Below are 24,623 nucleotides of genomic sequence, written 5' to 3' on the forward strand. Positions count from 1 at the left end.
TTGGCTAAATTTAGTAGTTACCTTACAGTGTATATCTCTAGCTCCCGATAAAAATCGTTGTTTCAAAAGTATCAGTATGCATCAATGAATGTTTTAGTATAAGTTATTTTCAAGTTGTCTTGATTTTGCAGTATCTGCTCAAGTTGTTCTTCTTCTCGGTACTGTAAAAGTGTGTGCAAAACGTTCTGCGAATCTTTTTACTTTTTGTTCATTTTCTAGCTCAGCTACTATCATGGTTTTTGATTCGAGGATTCTGGATTATTTACCTCTTCAATGTTTTGGTACTATTCCATGGTCCGTGTCTTGACGTTTGTCAATTTGTTTGAGTAATTTCTTATAGTCAGTATTAAAATAAAATCAAAAACATCCTATTTAAAATATATTTATGAATAAAGATAGGAATATGAATTACAAATCTTCACAAGGAGGCAGAGATGTGCAAGGTTTATATTCGTAAGGTTTACTCCTTTTGTCACAGAATTTATCCGGCAGCGCCGTCTCTTTATCATCCACACATACAACACTTCGTCGTTTGATTGGTTTCTTACCCTAAAATGAATAAAATCATTAAAACTGTACAGAAATCTATAATGCTGCAAACGCAGTAAATTAACTGTACCAATTGCCACTAAGTGGCGCTCGCAATAAAATTTCTTCAGTTTGATGTAACAATTTTAATAATAACAGCCGTGATGGAAAATGTTTACATCATATCCAAAGTTGAATTATTCAAAAAATTGCCTAGAAGGCAATAAAGTTTAAAGGAATAATTCGCGAAAATTACGAAGTAAGGACATCTGTTGATTTTCTTTCAAACTTCAATAGAAGTGAGCAATGAAGGCTGTATATACGAACTAATTTTGTTGGTTTATAAACAATAGATTGTGATATTTGAAATTTTAATTTAAATAATAAAACACATGTTTAGAGCGTTTTTCTGAAATAAACAACCACACATCCACAAGGTATACTTCGAAAACAATAAAAACCTGGTAAAAGTTGTCCTGCTACAAATGTACTAGTTGTTAAAATCCTATTCTAGTGGCCTTTAAAACACTTGAGCACTTTTTTGGTAGTTTCGTATAGATATTCAAGTCTCTTCCTTCCGTACTTACATTAACAAATGCATTTCCAATCTTTAGCTTTATCATTCAGATTAATTGTTGTTTCATGAGGCTGGGAAGTTAGACATGACATCTATAGGCACAAACTTTTAATGTTTTTTTTAATTTGTTCCTTCTGGGCCATATATTACTATGGGTATATTCTGCTTTGAATGGCTTCACTTTCTGAGTCTGCTTCTGACTCTAATATATTCCATGATGTTGAAAAGGGTTACTTCAATTTTCGTCATTTTTAGACGGATTCTTAAACACAACTTTTTATTCCAACCGCACATACACGTTTAGGAAATAACGGAAATTACAAAAATGACAAAATCTCTAACAACACACAACAAAAAGTAAACAGCATCAATTTGATGCTATCAAACACTTTTACAGATTGTATTGCCGCTACATAAGTCTAATTCAGCGGCATCTAGTGACACATGATTGTTGCCAATATCCTGTAAATGGCAGAATGTTACAGATATCTGTAATAATATCTACTAAGATATTAAATGTAATGCTCGCCACTAGGTGGATATACTTAGAACTTCCAAAAATAAAATAACATTTATTTTTGAAAATAAACGGAATAATGATTCAATTCATTTTATAGCCAAAATAAATAGAATTAACAAGTCTAAAAAATGTTGTATCCTGTATTTGTACTTATTACTTCACACACTATTGCAAACAAGCCGGATTGCGCTATACGACACTAGATGGGTCTGCTGCTGCAAATCTAGTAAAAGTAGTTAACTTTTTTGTTTTATTATAGACCAGATGATTTCAAAAGTCCATTATGTTTACTGAAATATAAGTGTTTCTGTTCATACGAATATAGTCAGGAAACCAACCAAAGTTTTGTATTTTCCGCAGCTTTAGATACTTTGGAATTATTCACTGGCACATTCATTACTAACAAAGGAGATTAAATGTTTGTGGTAATATTGTAACAAAAAGCATTTTCAAGAAAGCTTCTAACCTTTCCGATACAACTAGCAGTGCAAGCTTGCCAAGGTCCAAACCACCACTTGGATGGACAATTATCTTCGTTACAAGCTCTCATTTGCAAGTCAGGTTTGTCTTTAGGTTCGCAATAATAATCTTCTACTAGAGTCGGTCTCTCTGATTCATTTGTCATTCCTGTTATCACCGACTCCTGACAAAGTGGTTGTTTTTGTTGTGTTCCTCCACCACAGGTTACTGAGCATTGTGACCATTCTCCTAATATCCATACGTAATTAACTTCCTTAGTTTTCTCTTGCTTCCAAATCGAATATTTATATTCCACGCCTGGATTAAAGGTGTTTCCTCGATAATATATCTGTAAATATAAATCATGTAAAAAAATACTACTTCAAAGTATTTTATCTAATACAAATGAAAAATATTATGAAATGTACAGTGAATGTGACTGGGAAAGATTTTAAAAGGTTGAATTATTCATCGAAGATGGAAGCATGGATGGTGATTGTAGTGTTCTTAAAGGAAACATTAATGTTGGGAGCACAAAAAGACTACAGGTTGGTCGAACTAGGGTAAAAAATAAATTAAATTCATTTAAAAAAATAGAAAATATGGCGGAGTTCTTATTGAGATTCGAAGCTGAAGAATTTATTTGAATTGTCAAAAAACTGGATGATTTGTTTGATGATATTGTGTAAGTGGTTATCGAACTATGGAAATAGATGTTTAGAAGAATCGTCGCGACATAATTAATATGGACTTCAAAGTACCAGCTTTAAATGTTGTTTGTTTTCATACTAGAAAACTATCCGTCTAGATTTGCTGGAAATATTGGATCAAAACGAAAGGAGTTCAAGCTTTCAATGATTCTGAAAACAAATGGAGAAGATTCTTTGATTCTTGGGTCTGATCCAAAACAAATAGAGCTACTTCAAAAAGTACCTATAAAAGAGGGTAAGAATTCGACTTGATTTCATTTCTGGAGTGTATGTCAATCAGGAAATATAGTCAGAAAAACGTCTTAACTTATAGATCTATCAGCTGTTTACTTCCAAGAAAAAAGTACATTATGCTGTTTTTAAGCAGAAATATCGAAAAATAAAAATATTCTCGTTTTAAAAAGTGTAATACAATCATAAACCAAAAAAAGAGATACAGTGGAAACTCGATTAACCGAACTAATTGTTGTCGTTAGGGATTCGGATAATCGAATATATGGATAAAAGCGGGTTATGTTAAAGTTTAATAATAGTACTATTCATTAATAAATAATAAAATAATCAATAAAAGTAATAATAATATAATAATAAGTTTAAGTTGGCTTAAAATATATGGTAATTGTCATTTGAGGTAAGCTACTTTTTCTCTTCATTGATGCTATATCACGAACTGGTTTCAGCTGTAGTAAACTCACAGTATCACTCTCTGTTTGTTTAGCAAACCATTTGAGACCTATTGTAAATAGGTGCCTGAAGTGCTTCATCATGAGATGGTTCTACATCATTTTCAATGTCCAGTTCCATCTGAAAGCCTTGATCATTATTGTCACCAGTGACCCACTCTTTGATATTTTATATTTTGTAACTTATCTCAATATTACTTAATTATTTAATTGGTCGCAGTTGATTGTCCGGTTAATCGCGAATTATTATAACTGAGGGCCGGATAAACGAGTTTCTATTGTATTTACTTTCCGTTCAGGGCCATATTTTGTTGTTAGGAAAAGATGTAAAGGACTAAAAGTTATTGATGCAGTTAGAAAAGTAAGTTATAATAAACAGTAAGAAAAACTATAATTTTAATGACGTTATAAAGAAAACTGGGTTATTTGCACATACTATATGTCAATATCAACTTTTGAAAAGAGAAAAAAAAGGAAAATTCATGTAATGAAGCAAATAATGTCTATGTTTTTATACTGAACAAACTGATTTTTCAATGCACGAGTTACAGCTTTAATTAATTAGAACCATGGTTTGTCTTGGCATAGTTTGTTTAAACAACTCTTAGTTCATTTTTTTGTTCAAACACGTACTTGTCCAAATATTTTTTAATTTTATATATCTCATATTACTTTTTTTTTAATTCAGTTTTAAATATACCTAAATACAATTTTTTACGGTACTGAATGGTACATTTACATGATAAATGCATATAATTACCTCAAAAATCAACGTATTCAAATATGGAAATTTGGTTTATAAAATTTTGATTAACTATTACTACCCTACCGCTTTTAGCGTCAAATTCATATTCGACCCCTATCATTTATTAACTTTTTTACATATTATACTCACATAAACGACGATAGGTTCCATTATAGGTCCAGGAATACGAATTTTTTCCAATTGATTGTCTCTTCCATACAACGCTTGTGTTCCAGCCACGGTATATTCTCCTGGCAGAAAAATATGTCTGAAACAAGCATATATATTATGTACTTTCATTAAAACTGGAATAATCTAGAGGATTTTGAAAAATCTTTATTCGTTTTCATTTTTTCCATTATAACGTATTCAATTTCATAAAGGACATTTATAAAATTATTACCTCTCTATATTCTGAAAATTCATTTTTTTTTCGTATATTCAATTCTCGTACAATGTGATTTTATTTTTAATTTTCCAAAGAATCTATTCAGTTAAATTTCTGTTTAGACTATCAAAATACAAATAATATGATAGAAATCACTTTGTCAATAGTCGAGTTTCAATTTTCAGATGGATTTCAAGTATTTACACAAACTTTTCCATTTCAAATCGAAAAACTCCTAGTGGACTCAAAAAAATACTTACCTCGCTCCGTTTAAATAGAACCTCCTAGCAAGGGCACTTCCAATGCTGATATAGTTCGGAGAATGATCTTTTTCCTCGATTCGAATATTTCTAGCGCCTTTCGGTATGACCACAATTTCCCTGTAGCCCGGGGACCAATTTTGTTTATCGTAGATCCCTTGCTTTTTGTCGCATTTACTTCCATCTCCTTGACAAATTCCACAATCGTCCTCCTCGGTTTTAGAATCAACTACCCAGTCGCATCCGACTTTCTGGAATATGTATAAAATAAAAATTATGGTTATATCAGTTTTATAGCACAGCCGCTCTACATTTTTCATCATGCTAAAATTGTATTTTTTTTTTTTTTCGAGAAAATATTCAGAAATAAAAATGTAGATTGTGATATTATACATTTCATTAACCTTTTCATATTCAGTCTGTCTGAATGATACGGATGGCTCAAAAGCTATAATTGTGGAACGATAAACCTCACTAAGGATGCCATAATTTTTCAAGTAGAAACGACGGATATCCACTACTGTGTTTAAGGAAATTAAAATACCAAACGAACTTTCGAAAAAGTTTCCGACTTCACAAATAAACTTTTTTACCATAATTTTTTTTAAATCTTCCGAATGGAGGACTCGGGATACAAGGAGACCAAGATCTTTTTTTGTAATTTTTGAGTAACCAACGCTTTAACATCTATGCATCTACTATGTTAAATATCAGTGTAAAAATAAACAAAGTACATACTAGTTTTAATAATATCAGCTAGTTTGCGACAAGTTCTGTTTTGAACTTTTTGGCAGTTTATTACACATTATTTTTGATGGCCAAGTTGTATTCTGCAAGGGGCATTTCGTCTGGATTGTGACACAATACAATGCGGAAGAATCTCAGGATACAAAAATTTTGCACATTTGATCTTTAAAAAGGCATTGCTTCTCCTTAAACTCACAACTGCAATAGCCTACTATTAGAGAAATGTTGAACTTTGGTATGCAACCAGGCAACAACAAAGCAGACAACTCTCGTTGTCACGATCTTCTAGGTATGAGGGCACAAAAGTGAAAAGGAGAATGAAAAGACTAGAAAATATCCGAAAAAGCTATGTAAATGTATCCATTGGATAAGAAAAAATAAAGTAACCAGAAAAAATGGGTGGAACTCTTTACTTAACCAGTTTAGTAGCAAAAGAAACAGTTAGCAGAAGAAAAAAGTTGGTAAAGAGTCAAAACTGTTTTGAGTCAATGTACAGGACTGTTCAATAGGCATCTAAAATTTATGAGACTGACTATTTAGATTCTGAGGATCAGAGAATGAAACTTCGGAGCGTATTTTATGTCACCGCGGAAGTTTATCAATGTCCGATTCTCGGTACTACGAATAGAATTGCCATTGACAAGAAACTACATATACATGGTAGATTACAACAGTACAAGTTTTTGTAGAATAGGTCACAAGCTACGCTAGCGAAATATACGTATCTATATAAAAATAATAATAGTGGCATTAAGAGTGTTTTCACATGATAATTATGAATTTGATATTTTCTATATTATGATGAAATTTACCTTACATATTCCTGCTATACATACGTCTCTAGAAACAACACTACAGGGTGTACCGTCTTTGGCATAATCACCCCAAGGAACAATTACGGTTTCGTTCGCGTCGCTGCAGTATAGTTGGCATGGTTCACCTATTAACAATTCAATTTAATGAGAACGTCGAAATAAATTGGATCGATTAAGTTAAATAATCAACCAAGTACATTTTAAAAACACAATCAAGTCAATTATGCAATTATTAAAACTACTAGTGAATGGAAGTTTGGATATGAATTAATTAAAAACTAGTTAAAATTATGGTTAGTTTTAGATTTTCTGTCAAATAATTGATTACGATTCTAGATGATATTGAAAGTGAAACATTTTGAGCGAGTTAGATCAAAGGAAAAATGGAGACTAAAGGAATAATTAACGGAAAAATAATACAGTCTACCAAAAGTTGGAACCGACCCCGGATCCATTGGTTAAGCGCTGGAAGTTTACCAGTACACGTACCGCATTTATATTTCCGTAACCTACATAAGTGATACACGATAAATACTACCATATTAGGGTCATTCTACACGAGCGACAAAACGAGATTGTTTGCCGGCGAGTGAAACGCGTGTGTTGCAGAAACACAGAGTTTAAATTGAGGATTACACACGGGGGCTTTCCCAGTCGCGTTAGTTGCCGTGTCGTTTTACATGTGGCGTTTTGCAAGTAGGCAGAAACTACTTGATGTTTTCAATTACAGTCCGCTATTTCAGTTCGTATCGTAGTTGTGTCTTTGCAATTGTTGTGCCTTGTATGTGGTCACTATATGGAGGTCACTACGAGCCTATCTGCTGGTTCTACACTTCTTCTCATTAATGTGTCTGCTTTAAATACGCGTGGAGAGACTAACCCCAAAAGTTCGTTAAATGATGCTACAGACATCCTTTAATAATGGAAGTCATATTCAGTGAATAATTTTTAGTTTTTAGAAAAATTATTCGGGGATCAAATCAGATCTAATTGTTGCAAAACAAAAATTAGTTTAAAAATGTCATACAAAGTACCCCACGCTTTGACAATAATTTTCTCATCGGTAATTTTATTCTTATGTCAAGAGTTATACTTGATTTTTTAGTTTTATTTTTATTTCTGTATTACTTTAAAAATTATACTAATATATTTTATTTCTGTCTCCGTTCTGTATCCAATTGACTGTGTATCTAATACACTTTATCGCCCTGATCTCACCAACTTGGTGGAAGTGGAGTAGTCTTGAAACTAATTATTATGTTTAAATTGATTTCCATACCTTCATCGAAATAAGGTTGCCATTTATATTTTTTCCCTTCATAGAGCTGATCATCAAATTCCGAACATTGAGCTGCTCTAAAGGTAGGTTCTCCAGCTGGACACGCCTGTGTATTACATATTCTATATCTCTTCCTCTCACCAACGCAGTATTTACCACCGAAAGCTGGTGTGGGATGATTACATTCTCTTTCCTTGACTGAAACACCAGCACCGCAGGTTTTTGAGCAGTCACTCCAAGAACTCCATTCCCCCCATCCACCGTCTATGGCAGTAGGAGGTTCCAGCATCAATACACATTCACGGTTCTGGCACCACTAGAAAAAACAAACTATTATGAATGAATCTACTATTTCCGTTTTGTTAAACTTACTTTATGTTTTCCACAGTATGTACCTTCTGCTGCGGGTCGGAGGAGGGTAGTGCAAGTGTTGTTAACAGAACACCAAATGTGTAAACAGATTTCATCGAGAGGTGTACATAATGTTGCTTTTTTACCAAATTGTAAACGACATTGGTAGTTTGCATCGTACATAACACCAGCGGGTAAATCGGGATATTTATATCTATCTACTTCTTCTGGTATATCTCGAAGACATTGTCCTAATCCTTTACTGAAATAATATTTTAAAGAATTAATTTGGATGATTTACAAATACATCGTGATTATAACTGAGAATAAAATAGGCAGTACTCAAATTTTGAAAATCATTTATTTAGTGTTATTATTTTAGACAGGGGTCGAGGATTTTAGAAACAAAATGAATTATATCCATTGGGAAAGAAAGAGATGCAATAATTTATTTAAATACAATAACACTATTTGGGTTATTGAATCTTATCAACTTTAAACTTAACAATTGAGAATTATGAAAAAACAGAAAACAAATTGATGGCATTTTTTCATATTTTTTAAACTCTTTAAAAACAAAACATAAGAAAATCCATTAGGACATTATGTGAAATAACTTTGATTCAACATTCTTCATAATACGTGGAAACTTACTCTAGAAATCTGGTGATTTCTCTACGACTGCAATTCGACCAATTTACAGTAACTGTATCTGGTTCAAAATTCGGTGTCATTATATGAATGGTGTTTCCTTCCCTTCTTTTGCATCCGGTTTTTTCTGTATCGTGAATCATACCGAAGCTGAAAATGAAATTGTGTAGCGCTTATCATATCATATATTTTCGATTATAACATTGTTTATATCACAAAAACGTGGCATATACTTTGTCATGAAATGCTTTTCAAATAGTCTATTCTACCTCAGCGTTTACTAATCGGTTCCAAACAACAGCCGAATACCTCAATATGTAGATATCTGTAGAAAAAACAGAATCAATTTTAATAGCGAAAGATCCCGCAAGATGTGAACTAACTGTAAGAATCGAGATCAGAAACGATAAAAATTTACAACAAAAGGTACGGACCCAAGTACATGAATAAGGACTCGACTATCTCTGACTATCTGCGGGACATCATATGGAAAAACGTAAGACTCATACTTAAATATGGAGGGGAAACTTGAGCGGACACAACAAAACGAAGAACATGATTGAGAACTATTTAAGGAGTGGGCTTAAGAGATCAAATAAGAATAAAAAATATGAAAAAATATGAAAAGTCGGGATAAAGTACGAATCACGATGTCGAGACGACGATATTGGAGAGACCACATTGAAGATTGATGGGTTAATGCAGGGGCGGATCTTGAATTTGTGAGGCCCTGGGCTAATACCGCTTAGGGGCCTTACTTAATTACTCAACTAATTGCCATTTTGACAAAAAACTGTTTTCTGTAGTGATGTAGGTATATATAATGTAATATATGTTAAGTACAGGAAGAAAATAGGAAAACAAAATATTTTATTTATTTATTGAAATATTATTGATTCTCCATTTAATTTAAATTGATAATCAACTTCAAGGAAATCTCTCAGCCGACCTTTTAAGACATGGCACGACATCTACTTCTCAAGAGGCTGAATAGTAGAAAAAACAAGACTAAGTCTTAAGAAAAGAGAAAGAAGACGAAAACGGGACAATCAATGTATAATAAGGATTTCTTTGGTTTGTTTTATATTTCTTAAGTGTCTTAAAGTCATAAGAAACCGAAAATAAATTTGTTTCCTTTGACTTTAACCTAGGAAATAAATTTTCTGGTATTCATCACCACTTGTTTGGTAATTTATTCTCAGAGAAAACGATTTTAATCTACCCAATTCTCAAAATTTATCTCCCTAAAGCCGCAATCAAATATGGAAATATATTTAAATAAATAACATTAAAAATTATAAAATATCGTTAAACAATTAAGAAACTAACAAATCAATAAATGATTTCATTCAGTAATTTTTTTAAATTCTTGATTTATAAATTATCGAAAACTTCAAGTAATAAATATTTTTCTCCATATCCTGATTTTTTTGAAACCGTACATAAATTTGAGGAGAAACCCCCTAAGTTCGGAACTCTGTTTACCGTGATGTTAAATACAGTTCAATAATACCATTAAGTGTTTATACTTGAGACATCTATGGTGCAGAAACTGTCAGATCTATTATTTTTCCAAAGATTGTTTATCATGATATTTAAAATTTTTGAAATAGTATATTGCTTATTTATATTCTATATTTTCATTAGAATTAGAAAGTAAACTAAGCAAATATTTTAAAACCATCAACTAGATAAAAACAATTGTCGACAGTCGGTTATAAAAACTCAAACAGGAGCCTTCTCAAAATGAACAATCTAATCACGAGAATGTGAAATTTTTATACCGGCTATATGTTTTTTATTATTTTTCCATAAATTTTATAATAGAAGTGATGTTTTGTTGGAAACTTATTCACAATTGATTTATGTAAACATCAAACTTAACAAAACAAGAACAGGAAAGTATTACATCTAAGAGATATAATAGATATGCTCAGAATAAAGGTTATTCGTTCACTGAAATAAAAAAAAACCGAGCAGCTTATCCTCAAAAATAATAAATATGAGAATTAAAAGATTTCCAGAGTTTTCCTATAATAAAATTTTGTTCCAAAAGAAGGTGGTACTGTTTATAATGAAAATTATTTCGAAAATGCTTTTATTGAAATTATGGTTATTTTTTTATTTATTATGGTCATAAAAAATCGAAAAATTAATATTTTTAATAATTTCTTTCCATTTTGTTTAGTTTCATAGCGCATTTATGATTAAAATGAAACAACTGAAATTTCCAAACTTTTTACCAAATAATAAATCCAAAATCCATGAATATTTTGAAAAGTAGCTACATGAAAAAATGAACAATTTGAAGAAAAACGAACGAAAATCATAATTTAAAGAATTTTTACAAATTATTGAAATATTTTGGGTTAGATCAATATATGCGGAAATGTTACAAGAGTAAATTGAAACTAAGTTCGTTTTCTTTTTGATTAGTAGAATAATTTTGAAAATGTCAATGCACGAAGTTGTCTGAAATGCTGATAGATGTTATTAATCTATTTATAGAATCAAATGATAATATGCGCAACAAAAACGTGAAAGCTAAAAAGGAGATTAAATTGAAATTGCCATAAAAGTATTCAATTTATTTCAATCGAGGTTTTTACTACATGTAACTGTGCCAATTAGATATGCACAAAGAGAATGAGTTTGATTGGCTATTTGACGACTCTTTTGTTGCTTTTAGGCATACATCAACTAAATGGACTATAAATTTAAAATTACCTAATTAATTGCTTTATGGTAATCGTACGAAGCTTTATAAAATGTACCCTTTTGGGAGAAAATATAAATCTCATAATATCATAGCAACTTTTGCGTTTGAAGGGAAAATTACTTCAAAGTGTAAGATGCTTCAGTTTGACAGTGCTTTGAAAAAAATAATTACTACGAGAACCGATGAGCTTGTTTTGATTTTCTTTTTTGTATATAATTTTATCTAAAGTTGACTTCATACAATCCAATGAAAATTGTTTTGTTTTTTGAATACCGAATTTTGAAAGCGAAGAATTTAATGTTTTTTTGAAAGAAATAAGACAATTTAAAACCTTCGTCTAATTAATGTAAGTAAAATGTTATTATTGTTATACATATTTCTTTTATTATATTTGACCATAATTCCAGTCGATGAATACATAAGTATTCGAAAGCTCGGAAGTTAGTTAGTTAGTACACTTTGCTATTTTAAATTTAAAATTATTGAACATTGAAAAAACTCACTTGTGTCCTAGCTCGTGCGCTATAGTATGTGCAGATGTAATTCCGTTATCTTCATTCACACTACAACTTCTGCTCGCTTTACACATACCACCAATATGCGCTACTCCCAAAGTACCACAGGGAGCTTCCTGTCTAGCGCAAATATCCTTTCTGGTGATTAAAACGGCAACGTCGTGATGATGAGGATGGGAATCCTGTCCGGGATTAAGACCTAGTTGCCATTTACAAAATGTTTTTAAAGTAGTGTCTGCGTTTGTTGTTACGTTAAGAATAGGTTCTGACAAAGGATCTTCTATCAGAATAATTTTCACCACCACGATTTTGACGCTATTTCCAAGAGTAGGGTCTTGATATAGCATAGAAACCTTCAATTTAAAATCTGATGAAATTTAATTATTTGATTAAGCTATTGGAGTAAGAAAATTTTATTTTTTTATACTAAAACAAAGAGCAAAGATTCGATGTTCAGTACGAGGGGTGATAAAAAATGCCACGCTATTTCTAAACCCGTTCTCACTTCTCAGTCTGTTTTGATTTCAGTTTTAAAACGCCGAATTTTAGAGTGTCGTTTTAAGTTGGCAAAAGGGCAACATGTTCAAAACCAAATGACTTTTCGAAAATGTAGTTCAGAAATTGGAATGTCATTGCGAAATAATGTGCAAAGAAAGAGACCTCAAAAATTGTCGGTGTCTAGTGTCATACGTCGCTATACAAGCGTGATTTTTTTGCTCCTAAAAGTCTCCTCATCAATCTACAAAGACCTTACCCACCTGATTCGGCAATATGAGACTCTAGCTTCTCAAAAAATAAATAAACTGGTAAAATGGAAATGTTTTGACACCATTACTGAAGGTGGCGACAAGGCAGATTAAGACGATTCCGACAAAACGTTCCTTGCAATGTTTTCAGTGTTTTGGCGGTACTTCAAAAAAGATCAATCCCACCAATATACTTTGTTTTTAATAAAATATGTTCCCGTATTTTTTATCACACCTCGTATGTTTATTAATTATGGCTAAACTAAATAAATAATTTAGTTCAATTGTAGTAATTAGTCAATTTAAATACCTTACCATATTCATGAGAGTCAGAATGTATGTCTCGATATCGCCATCTTGATGAAAATCAACCATACTAGCATCAGCTACTACTAGAGTTTCAACGAAATGGTTTAAACTAACAGATCTTTGGTTTCTTCCGGTTTTCTTATTTTGTTTATATTTAAGTTTTTTCATGTTGTTTTTTTCTATAGTGGGTATTTTTATTACATTTCTTAGTTTGGATTTTTTTCTTTGAACTTTCAGTTTGCCTTGTTGGCTTTGCCACTCTAGCCTTGAAATTAAAATTTCGATGAACAATGTAACAAGAAGAAAAGCATGATATTTATATAATTAACTGAATAAACTTACAAAGTCCATTTTTTTGGAACTCTAGTTCCACAATTAGTTTGTTTTTTTCTCTTCTTTTTTCGCTTCTTCAAATGATTCGTTATAACAGCGGATCTTTTGTAAATTAAGTGATTATGACCCGGTTGAACTTTTTTTAAAGGATGGTAAGCTGGTTCTATATAGTAGTTGCCTTTTTGTGAATAAATTATTCCGGTCTAAAAACAAACATCAATATTTCAAGAAATGGAAAATATCTAACGTCAATCTCCAAATTTTTCAATACCTTTTTTGTTACATGATTTATTGCACCCACCAAATAATATATGAGATCATAAATCTATAATAATTATATTGTCATTATAGTCTATCCTGTATAATTATCTTATCTACATTTCTATCTAATATGATCATTCACTCAAATTTTACCTCTTTAATTCCAACGATATGTCAACGTCAGGAAAATTCAGGCTTGACAAACATCTGCGAATATATTTCCAATGCTTCGTTTAGACTAAGTTTCCACTTAATGTGTGTAAACAAAAGCTATTGTATTTGCAATGTATGGAAATGGAAAGACGAAACAATTGGCTTTAGAGTGAATGAGTGGAAAGGACAAAGCAAATTTATGGATAGAAATGGAAATTGTGGAGTCAAAGAATTTTCAGCCCGTAAAGCTTAAGATATTGTGAATAACTGGTTGTTTGAAATTACTTTTTTTAATAAAAAAAAAATCCATTCGTAAACATGAGAATTATATTGAATGGAATAGAATAATTCTGCACCTATATCACAAATAGTTACCTCAAATATGCTTCTTAAATCTATAATTTGCTAGTTCCAATGCATTATTATAAATCGAATTATGATTTCATTAAATGATCTTTTTGCCAAATTTGAAATTTCTCAAATGGCGCTTTCTATAATATATACTGAGAAATTAACAGTATACTATGACAAAATTCACAACTTCATCTGGGAAATATTAACATAAACTTGGAGTGATATAGTTTTTGTCCAAAATATTTTGGGACGTACTAATTAAAAAATACTTACTAGTCCATTACATGCAGATATTGCTACTTTAGAATTTTGTTGCCCACGAATGACTCCATGATAATGACAGTTTTTGATTTGAGTCCTAGCATCTACTCTTTCATGTTTATGTTTACCCCTTTTTTCTATTATCATGGATTTCGTAAAGAAATTTCTCGAAGGTTGAAGGGCCAAAAAGTATACATCATTATCTATGGTCAAGTTGAAATGAACATACTCCGAAGGATCGTTAACATATGTTGTGACATCTTGACTGAGATGTTCTCCTGTGATGGTAACTCGTTGTGGAATTGTTTCATGGACGTGCGAAAGAGAAGTTGTGTAAAGACCTGGAACAAACAACTGATTATTCTTAAGAGATAAACTGATGGTAAGTGGATATAACAGCAGCGTGCATCTCTGAAAAATTTTTTAAGAACTAGTTGATAATTCCCGACAAGAAATTAATGGTAGGAATATTTGAGACATATTCAAAGCAAAATACACGCGGCGAAAATAACGTACATGGTCCTGGGTCTAAAAAAATGGACAAAGCTTGGAAGGAAGATAAAAACAACACTATCTGTTAATCCATTACTAGAAAGTATTGAAACCACGAAACTCAAATGGTACGAATGAAGAATGAGACACGGGCGAGGAAAGTTAAGGAGTTTAGAGAAAGACTACCAACCAAATGATATCGCTGTTTAGAGAGAATTCTTGCAGACTAAGGGTTAACTAAGTCAAAATCTGCAGATGTGAAAAAATGAGGGAAAATTATTCACTGACAAATTAACAATTGAATGCCATACATCTTACAGGCAGAAAGGTTGTTTATACGTGGCAATTCTCAGACTATAATCTTTCTCTAAAAAAATATAGTGATTAACTTTAATATTTGCGTGAACGTTTCATTAGAAACAATGAGATGCTTTTATATATTTGAAATAACATGAGAAATTAAAATAAAAGTTGAGGTGTCAAATCGCAAGATCTTGGAAGCCACTTCACATTCAATTTATAGCTAAAATTTTTTCGTTGCCCGGTAACATCCATATTTTCAAATAAAAAATCATTGAAACATTAATGATTTTCATTCACCATAACATGAAATACAAGTTGGAATTTCTGGAACCGTTGATGAATCATATTAAACACACGGCTTCATTTTTGAAACCACCAGTGCTGTACAGTTTTCTGTATATAATTGTATTGATCATTTTTTTTTTGTCTAATGAATGGAATAAATAATAACAGTGACATGATGGAGCCTCACAGCAAATTGTACCATTATAAAACGATTATTAAAGTCGGAAAATGGAGTTGATATTGTTAATGTAAGATAAGCGTAGAAGCTACGCCCAAGTTATTAGTAATGCAAAACTAGGTAGTTGATTAAAAAGAACGTCCAATAGTAAGTGATTAAATAAGGTGTGTGCAATTGCTCTTGACAAGTGGAAAGGTAAAATGCACCTCGATTTGCTATTGCGTAGATTGTTTATTACTGGTTACCGAGAACTGCTTTGTTTGTTCTGTCTTTTATAGAAATATGTATATTTATGCATAGGTTCCTAGAAATGGAAAATTGATATAATTAAATTGTTGAATGTTTCAATGACGGTATTAATTAGGTTTTTTTATCATATAAAAATCTCCAGGTTGGTCTTTCGACAAATAATATTATCTCAAAAATCACATTGTCGGCAATACGTCCCATATTTTGAACGAGAAGATTAATTGTTGTTGCCAAGTGTTTACATTATACAAGTACAGGCATAAAACTGTACCTTAAACTCTAAACTCTATAGCACTAATAATCTATTGAGAGACGATTAATAACCAAAGAAGAAGTGTAACTGTTACTACTCAAGTTCGCACAAGAATATCGAACTATTGAGGACTGCCGATGCGCCAAATGCAACAATATTGGAATGATAAAGTGTAATGGTCTGGATCGTACGGTTGGAGTCATACTAAAGGCCTGAATGAGGTTTCATTTTGGCTGGTATGGAATCGGGTAGGTCAAGATACAATTATAAATCTGGAAGTATGCTTCGAATATGCAATAATCAAACCAAAACATAGTATTATATAATGATTGGAATAATTTTTGTCTGAAATTCATAAGTAAAATGTATGTGAATGTATTTCTTCCTAAAAGTTCTCTGTGGAATCAATTTCAATTGAAAACAGCCAATACTAACATATATTTTATCAGAAAACTTTTGATTATTTTATTTGATAACAAATTATAGTTTAAAAGTACTAACAAGCATGCTTCTAGCAATAATTACACTAGTAAAGTACAAAATAATTCTTGGCATAAGAATTGAATTAAAAGTGAGATGTTTTAAAAGACATTTTTAAACTAACTTTACGTTGTGTAACCAATGGATCTGGCGGATTCTGAAGAATTTAATCAGGATAATCAGATCTTAGACAAGCGTGCAAAGTTTAAATTAAATTATATCGCGCAAATCAGGTGAAAATCGAGGTGAAAAAGTCAGTTACTCACTTAGAAATATATGGTTCTAACTAATAAAGGTGTATTAAAAAACATAAATGTACTCATGCTAGTTCAGGAATGTTTTCACCTGCTTGGAGGTGAAAGTCATTAAGCAACGAAATCAAATTTTTTTAGGAGAGTAACAGAAACGGAAATATGTTTAATAAAAATAGAAAAATGCTAAATCATAAGTTGTGATACAAAAAAAAATTATTGGTTAAAATTAATGGAGAGTATGTATATTTATACACCAACTAGCAACTTCCTCTGTTACAAAGTCGGATTAAATCTTTTTGTGCTTTATTTAATTATAATTGGTAGGTACTATAGGTAGGGACGAGAGCTGGAAAGTAATTGTCATAACTTCGTGGTCTTCCACGAATCGATAGCCATCTGTATACTTATGTTTCAAACTTTTCATTTTCCTTTCTTTAGCGGAATGCATGGATTCACATTCCATATAAGAGTGACTGGATTCTAGAAATTTATATTCAATTAGTTTTAAATGACTTGACTTTATATAAATTTATAGATATGAACGAGAACAGTAAAGTTGATGTCCTGAATAGGTGTCAGATATTATTTCTCTTATTCTAGAGAATATCATGGATACAAATTTCATTATATGCGACCTTATTGCTTTAGAGCCTCTTTTTATATTTATTTCATTGAAAAAACTCCTTTCTTTGTTGCTGAATTACTCTTCGTATATCAAATATTAAGATTTGGAAGTTGCTATCAGATTCCATGATCATCGCTCTTAATTTTTGCTTCCTGACAATCTGTTTTTCTTTCTGTGAGATGAAAAACAAATTAAAATAAAAAGACTGCTCGGGGAAAATTTGTCAAACGTTCTAGCCTACACAACTCATCAAGTCACTATGACGAGCCTTATCTCCGATGAAATTTCTCCGATAGTCGATCGAATTTTCCAATTCTATTCATTTGTTGATCTTCTGTACTTATGGAAAATGATGATAACAACACACAATGACTTTTTCTAGAATTTGGAAAAAATTATGTTTAGTGATTTACTTCTAAGCATACAAAGACAATTACTACAATTAATTGTTGGCGCTATTTTGGTGTGTAGTATGATGAAAATAAATATAACACCAAATTAACCGATTAATTTCTTATACGATGCCGTTCTTACATATACATATACTCGATTTCTCGTATTTCAGTTCCCAATATTGTTTTTGCATCTATTATTCTTTATGTTTCAACATTACCTTTATCTTTATACCTTTTACCATTTCAGCTCCATGTGCAGTATCAATTGCTCCTTAATCATTTATCCCAGCAACGATACATTCAAAAGAAGCAAGACATTTTTCACTTTGAACACCTGGACATTGCTCATTCGTTGATTTGAATTGTATAATTCTTTGCTTACATTTATTCGATAACCATCCTCTAAATTTATTGATTGATAGTCGAAAAATTCGTAAAACAATTCACCTAAACTTTTCTCGAATCATCCTTTTGGCATCGGATATTGACCGTTTAAAAGCGACACACAGTGGGCCGAATGATCGAATAGCGGAAAAAATTCCATATCTCGAGAACGGATTAACATAGAAACCTGGGGTTTGTCTCATTCGGCAAAAAATACATCAAGTTAAACTGTGATATGTTGTTATTATCAAAGCAAATTGCAGCAAGTATTTGAAATGCATATTTACATTAAATAATGATTGCAAATATGAATCCAATTTAACTTAAAACTTGTAGAATCCTGTAAATAATAAAACTGGGGATTTAAAGTCAAAAATTGGTCAATTCGAAAAAAAAAACTTACGATTTCAAATTCAACGGAATTGGATTAATAGTTCTTTAGATGTATCAATGTTATTCAGGTGCTTTTTCTTAGGTTAATGTGTCATATTCGTAATAAAAAGATTCGAAGTCACCAGTAACTTGTGAAACACGTCTTCGTTGGTAGATTTACGAGATATTTTCCGGTTTCTGGCAAGTAATTTTTATTCCCACTTTTTTGTGACTCTTCCGAGACAATATTTCGATTGGGAGAATTGACTTTTGCACTATTTCAGCACTATTTCTTAAAGCTTATTTAAAATTCGTAACTTATAACATTGTAAAGTGCTGTAATTTATGTATTGTTGTTACCCAGTGGGTCTCAGATGATCATCATAACTGAGAAAAAAAAATTGATAATTTTCATCACTCATTTAGAGTAGTTTGTAATTTGGTCTTTACTTCAATTATTCTGACAGAGGACCCTGAATTATTGGTAATTGAATTGAAACAGAGAAAAATCATCCTGTTCCTAGATCCTGTAACTTATATAGTGACAAAGTAAATAATCGAAATCAGTACTTTCGAATATGGAATTTTTTCCGCTCTGGCACCGCCGTGCCAGACCACTTCTCTTCATCGGGCTATTAATAAATCCTTAAAGGGTAGAAGACAGTGGGACGCTATTGAAAACATTAGCGGGCCACACGAATGATGGGAATAATAAACTGTTTTAGCAAAAAAATTTCACTACTACGATGAAGACATTATTGGTGTGTATCGTGCATTATTTTGAGTAGACGTTTTGCCAAAATAAAGAAACAGTTATTGGCATATCTCGAGATTTGCGCTATTCGATCATTCGGCCCACTGTATGTGTCGCTCTTAAACGATCAATATCCGATGCTAAAAGGATGATTCGAGAAAAGCTTAGGTGAATTGGTTTTACGATTTTGTCGACTATCAATCAATAAATTTAGAGGATGGTTATTGAATAAATGTGAGCTATTGGACATTATTATTGTAAAATCCAAAAATAAGCGTTCAAAATAAACCGTTCAATAGAACCTAGTCCAGTATGCGATTATAGAACATTTACGAAACTAGTTATCATCGAATGAGCAATGTACAGCCGGGATGTACCTGCAGGTAGTGGTGTTTTTCCTAAATACATCAAATACTAGCCTATTACTATTCCTAATTACTACAGTATCTAAAAACGGTAACTGTCCATTATTTTCCATTTCATAGGTGAACTTTATTTGGAGTTGAGCTACAAAATGATATGGCAAAAATATCAACCATATATCTTTACCATACACTGGCAAAACAATGAAAATCTAAACTGATTTGCTTTTCAAAATGACCGGTACAGCCATAAACGGTGATAGGCTGCTCAATTCTTATCCTTCGTCTGGATTGTAGAATTCGTACTAGAAATAATTTTGTTCGATACATATTTTTGTTAACTGTAAATATTCTTCGATTACATCAGCTCCCAACTTATGAGATCTCAGTAAGTCCTCAAGGTACTCCAAGGTCTGCGAGATCGGCACGCTGGAAAATAATGAACTTACATCAAAAGAGATTAAAATTTCCCCATCTTCAATTTATGTAGTCTTCACTCTGTTGATTCCCGCCAAGGAGATTTTCCCGCTGGAGAATTTTCCCTGGTGGGAAATTTAGTATAAAACAGGTAAGTCAAGTCATTGGGTTTTAGTTTACCTCCAGTCTCTGGATTATCGAAACGCGTGTCAGACAGTGTAATTGTGAGTGTTGGTATAATGCAAGCTGTTATGAATGAAATCGATTTTACGACTAACAAGGAGGGACATTCTTTATTCGTCATTGACTGGAGATGTAGTATTATCATGACATATTTATATTTTCGTCCTACAATATATGTTGATGGAACTTCATACTAATGTAAGGTTCTTCACACAGTTCTTAACTATACATACAGTAGATAATGGTCCTTATTGTAATAAAATAGGTTTCTCTATTTCAAATTGTTTACGACTTTGAAATGATTATGAAACAAAGTGCAAGCAGTGTTTGGTCCGAAATGGAAATAATTAGCTGTCAGTTTCTAACATCCACCACAGGTTAATACAAGAGTCTGGGGATGGCCGTTAGTTATAATGGACTTGTGGAATGCCACATCCACATCCGAATGGAGTAGATTCATGCTTTATTGAGGATTTTGTTCACAATAGTACTTGAGAAATAACAATGGACTTGAGTACGACAAAACGTGTAATTGATGCTTTTGGTGAATTTTTTCATAGAAACTTCAATTCACACTTTTATAGCCCACTCTCCAATATTTTGAGTTATGTTTGGAAGATGTATAAATCCAAATTTATATAAAATTGAATAGATTTCATAATTCACAATAAAAAAATTTAATTGAGAATCAAAGAAATCAGAGCATCAATGTAGAAGAATTTCGAGAAAAAATGTAAATATTAATTATATTCACAATTTATTTATTGAATTTTTGTTCTGAAACTGTCAGATATCTGTCTTTTTGTCTAGCGCTGGGAATATGACCACCTAAAGTTAAATGTATCCGTCGCTCCGAAATGACTGTTTGAAAAATATCAAAAGTTTTATGTTTAAAATTTTTTGCAAAATGGATTAATTTTGCGACGCAATGTAGATAAAATTTTCATATTCAGCCGTTAGACGGGCGCTCACGACATTCAATAATCCTCTCCTAATGAGTTTCAATATTTTTTTCCATGTTTTTTCAATAAATATACTTTTCACCTCGTGATTTCTATCTTGTTATTTATAAATTGAAATCTGACACTTATTTTTTTTTTATTTTGTACAACAATTGTTTATCTGGGATATTTTTTTAACAAGACACGAGCTTTTAATGACTGGCACCTGTTGGTTATGTTTAATAAAAGAAATAAAATTCTCAAAATTTCCGTTATCCTCTTTCGAGTTCAACACCAGTTTATCGAATATATATAATATGTATTAGATATATCATTATTCAGAAGTTGTGATGTTATCTCGTGCATTAAGAAACTTCGGTAACATTAGAACGAAGTTTGAGAACTTCTACCATATGACAACAGGAAACTGTTGAACTTTTTTTCTAATATATACAGCAAACAGTGCCGGAATGGCTCTTTAAGAGTCTTATCATATAAATTTAATCAATATATATATATATATATATATATATATATATATATATATATATATATATATATTATATCACTGTAATAAAAAATAGTGCAATCAACAATTCGAGCTTTCCGATCCTTTACCAATTCATTTACTTTTCGGTTCATTTTCACCTTTCTCCCACTTTCTTCTGCTACTAGTCAAGTTTTCCTCTTCATCCATCTGTTTTTTTGCTTCTGTCACTTTTATTTTTAGGTTTTAACAACTTTTAACTATTTTCTTTTCTATTGGTTTTTCTTGGTATATTTCTTGGTTGTTTCATCTCTGATTCTATTACGTAGTGTTGTCAAGGTGTATACCTTCATTTTCATGTCAACTTAATATATTTGATTGGCTTTTCTCACCCTGTTCGCTATCGTTATGTCTACGCTAAGATCTTTTGTAAAAATGACTTACAAATATAATTCAGCTATTAATTCGTCATATTTCTATTTTGATTTACTACCATCCTCCTATTAATCCGTCAATTTTCTCAATATCTTAATTGTTTTTGTCATTCAGTTAATGGTTAGTAAATATATGTAGAAGTGACGTCCTTGGTTAAAGCCCATTTCCATCCTAAACTCTGTCTATCTTCTTCGGTCTACTTAAGCCATCTCTTTTACATTTTCATATATTCCTTTTATATTTCCATTATTTATCTGGAGTTTCTGTTTTGTTCTCCTCTCTCCAATTTATGCTTCGTTAAAACTCCCAAAGTATTTATGAATGATATTTCATAGCACTGCTTTTCCCTACAAGTCGTTAATCCCTTAATTTAATTCATTGCGTTCCCGAAATCTCATGTAAATTTTTAATAAATGCAAATTCATGCATCGGTGGGTAGATTTCCGGTAAGTAGGATTTTTTTTTTTAATATCACACCTGCAATCGTAATGATTTGAAGATGACCTTGAGATACTCGATATTATTTTAATTACTTCATTAATAGGACAAGGAAAATTTGTATCAACAGATTTGTTTTTGAAGCATGATAATCATATTTGAATTCAGGGTGAGGCGAAAAGGTAGACGAATAGAATATTCTAAGCATGATTAAATTCAACTTCTCAGCATTCTAAAATGAAAAAATGTATATAAATTATCAAATTATCAATACTCAAACAAATTGTATAAGATTTCATATCATAATAAGAGAAAATAATGAACTTTAGATAAAAGTTGTGAATAAATTATTGTTCAGCAAAATAAATATTATCAAACTGTTTTTGGATTATACCACCTTTGAAGAAAGTAATGGAGGTCGGCTTTTCAGTTTACGACTCCTAATTATAAAGAAAAAATCATAATCTGTGAACCAAAATTGCGACGTATGGATCCTGTCAGCACAGTATTATATTTTCTTGACTATCATACATCTATCAGCAGTAGATAACGATGACATCGCTATAATGCTATTTCTATGGTAACTGTAACAACTATGTTAAATAAAAATATGCGAAATGCGTGAGAAAAGTAATGAAATTTAGCAGTGTTAAATAGTAGCTTCTGCGATGTGGTCTCTTTGGGCAACTATGAGAGAGAAATGCTTTATTGTCAAAAAATTGTTACCATTTGTAGACAAAATCTTGAAAAACTAAAAAACAAATATAAAAATTACTAAATAAAGATGAAACAAATAAAATAAAATTTCAATATACTGAAGAAAACCACAATGGGTAATAGGAGATAATTAGTCCAAAATTTGACGAGTATGCAGCATTTCCAGAATTAAATATTATTATTAGAATACAAGTCGTTTATAGAGTATGAGGCAATTTTCAGTAAACATGCCCTCAAATGATTGCTGATTGCGGGAAAAGTTGATATCGATTTGATTTCAATTGGCAAGTGATTGTGCATTTTTTTGCATTTTCAAATGTTGAGCCCTTACTAACTCTGAACGTGGAGTAGGTAGGTCATGCTCCTTGTTCAAAGATGAATAAGGAAGGAAGAGTCAGATTTTTTAATCTTTTAAGCTAACTTTTGTGGTTTGAAGATTCATTCCAGAAGGGAAGGGCATATCGGATATACGACTAAATAAGGGCACAATAATAGACTGTTAAGGAGGTGGATCAGCTCTTTGGAAACTGATCTCAGCGCAAAACAGGAGTAACTCAATTTCCTATATAAGGCGGCAATATGTAAGTCCAATTTCAAGGAATTGTCCATATCAAGCTGTAAGATTCAACGACCTCAGGGGTGATAAATGATAAATCTTTAGTTTTAGAAACGTTGAGACAGAGAAGATTGATTAGGTCACTAGATATGGTCGTATGAAGTGTCGTGAGATCAGGGTTGCTCCAAGAGTGTCGTCTTCAAATAGACATATTTTACCACTGATGTCCAGATAATAGGCGATGTCGTTTATAAACATAAAAAACGAAATAGTGCCTAGTACTGAGCCTTGGGGCACTCTACATTCTATTGGCTGACAAGAAGACATCGTTGTATCTCAACTTTTACAAGATGACTTCTGTTGGTAAGGTATGATTTGAATCAGGCGAGATGTATTCCCCTGAAACCATAGTACTGCAATTTGTTGATTAAAATATTATGATTAACTCAGTCGAAAGTCGATGGAGTGTTGGCTGATTAGGCTAGAGTAGACATTATTAGAATAGAATCTTTCTATGATCTTAAATAACGTGGGAAGGAGTGCAATTGGGCGATAATTCGATGCTTGATTTTTATCTTTTCCTTTATGCAGAGGTATAACTACAGCCATCTCAAGGCAATGGGGAAAAGTACCATCTTAAATTGAAACGTTAATTAAAGCGGTGAGGTGATTTAATGTGCAATCGGGCAGACTTGGAAA

At 31.7% G+C, this 24,623-nt stretch overlaps 1 protein-coding gene across 3 annotated transcripts in view; it reads right to left on the bottom strand.

Moving 5' to 3' along the window:
- Positions 1-366: 366 nt before the first annotated feature.
- The window catches only part of LOC130896214 (A disintegrin and metalloproteinase with thrombospondin motifs 7), a 40,970-nt gene continuing 16,713 nt past the window's right edge, over positions 367-24,623 (bottom strand). For 2 of the 3 annotated variants that reach the window (XM_057804153.1, XM_057804152.1), the window contains exons 3-14: positions 14,377-14,705; positions 13,345-13,538; positions 13,009-13,267; positions 11,936-12,300; positions 8,717-8,863; positions 8,084-8,324; positions 7,712-8,027; positions 6,430-6,557; positions 4,871-5,121; positions 4,373-4,490; positions 2,092-2,433; positions 374-549 (exon numbers count right to left, since the gene is read on the bottom strand). In XM_057804153.1, coding sequence (XP_057660136.1) covers positions 409-549; positions 2,092-2,433; positions 4,373-4,490; positions 4,871-5,121; positions 6,430-6,557; positions 7,712-8,027; positions 8,084-8,324; positions 8,717-8,863; positions 11,936-12,300; positions 13,009-13,267; positions 13,345-13,538; positions 14,377-14,705 — 2,831 coding nt within the window. In that variant the 3' untranslated portion in view covers positions 374-408. Of the gene's footprint in view, positions 550-2,091; positions 2,434-4,372; positions 4,491-4,870; positions 5,122-6,429; positions 6,558-7,711; positions 8,028-8,083; positions 8,325-8,716; positions 8,864-11,935; positions 12,301-13,008; positions 13,268-13,344; positions 13,539-14,376; positions 14,706-24,623 lie in introns of all 3 variants that reach the window. The other variant, XM_057804151.1, reaches the window with a different exon arrangement.

This window comes from Diorhabda carinulata, chromosome 7 (genome assembly GCF_026250575.1).
Source record: "Diorhabda carinulata isolate Delta chromosome 7, icDioCari1.1, whole genome shotgun sequence".
NCBI classification, from domain to species: Eukaryota; Metazoa; Arthropoda; class Insecta; order Coleoptera; family Chrysomelidae; genus Diorhabda; species Diorhabda carinulata.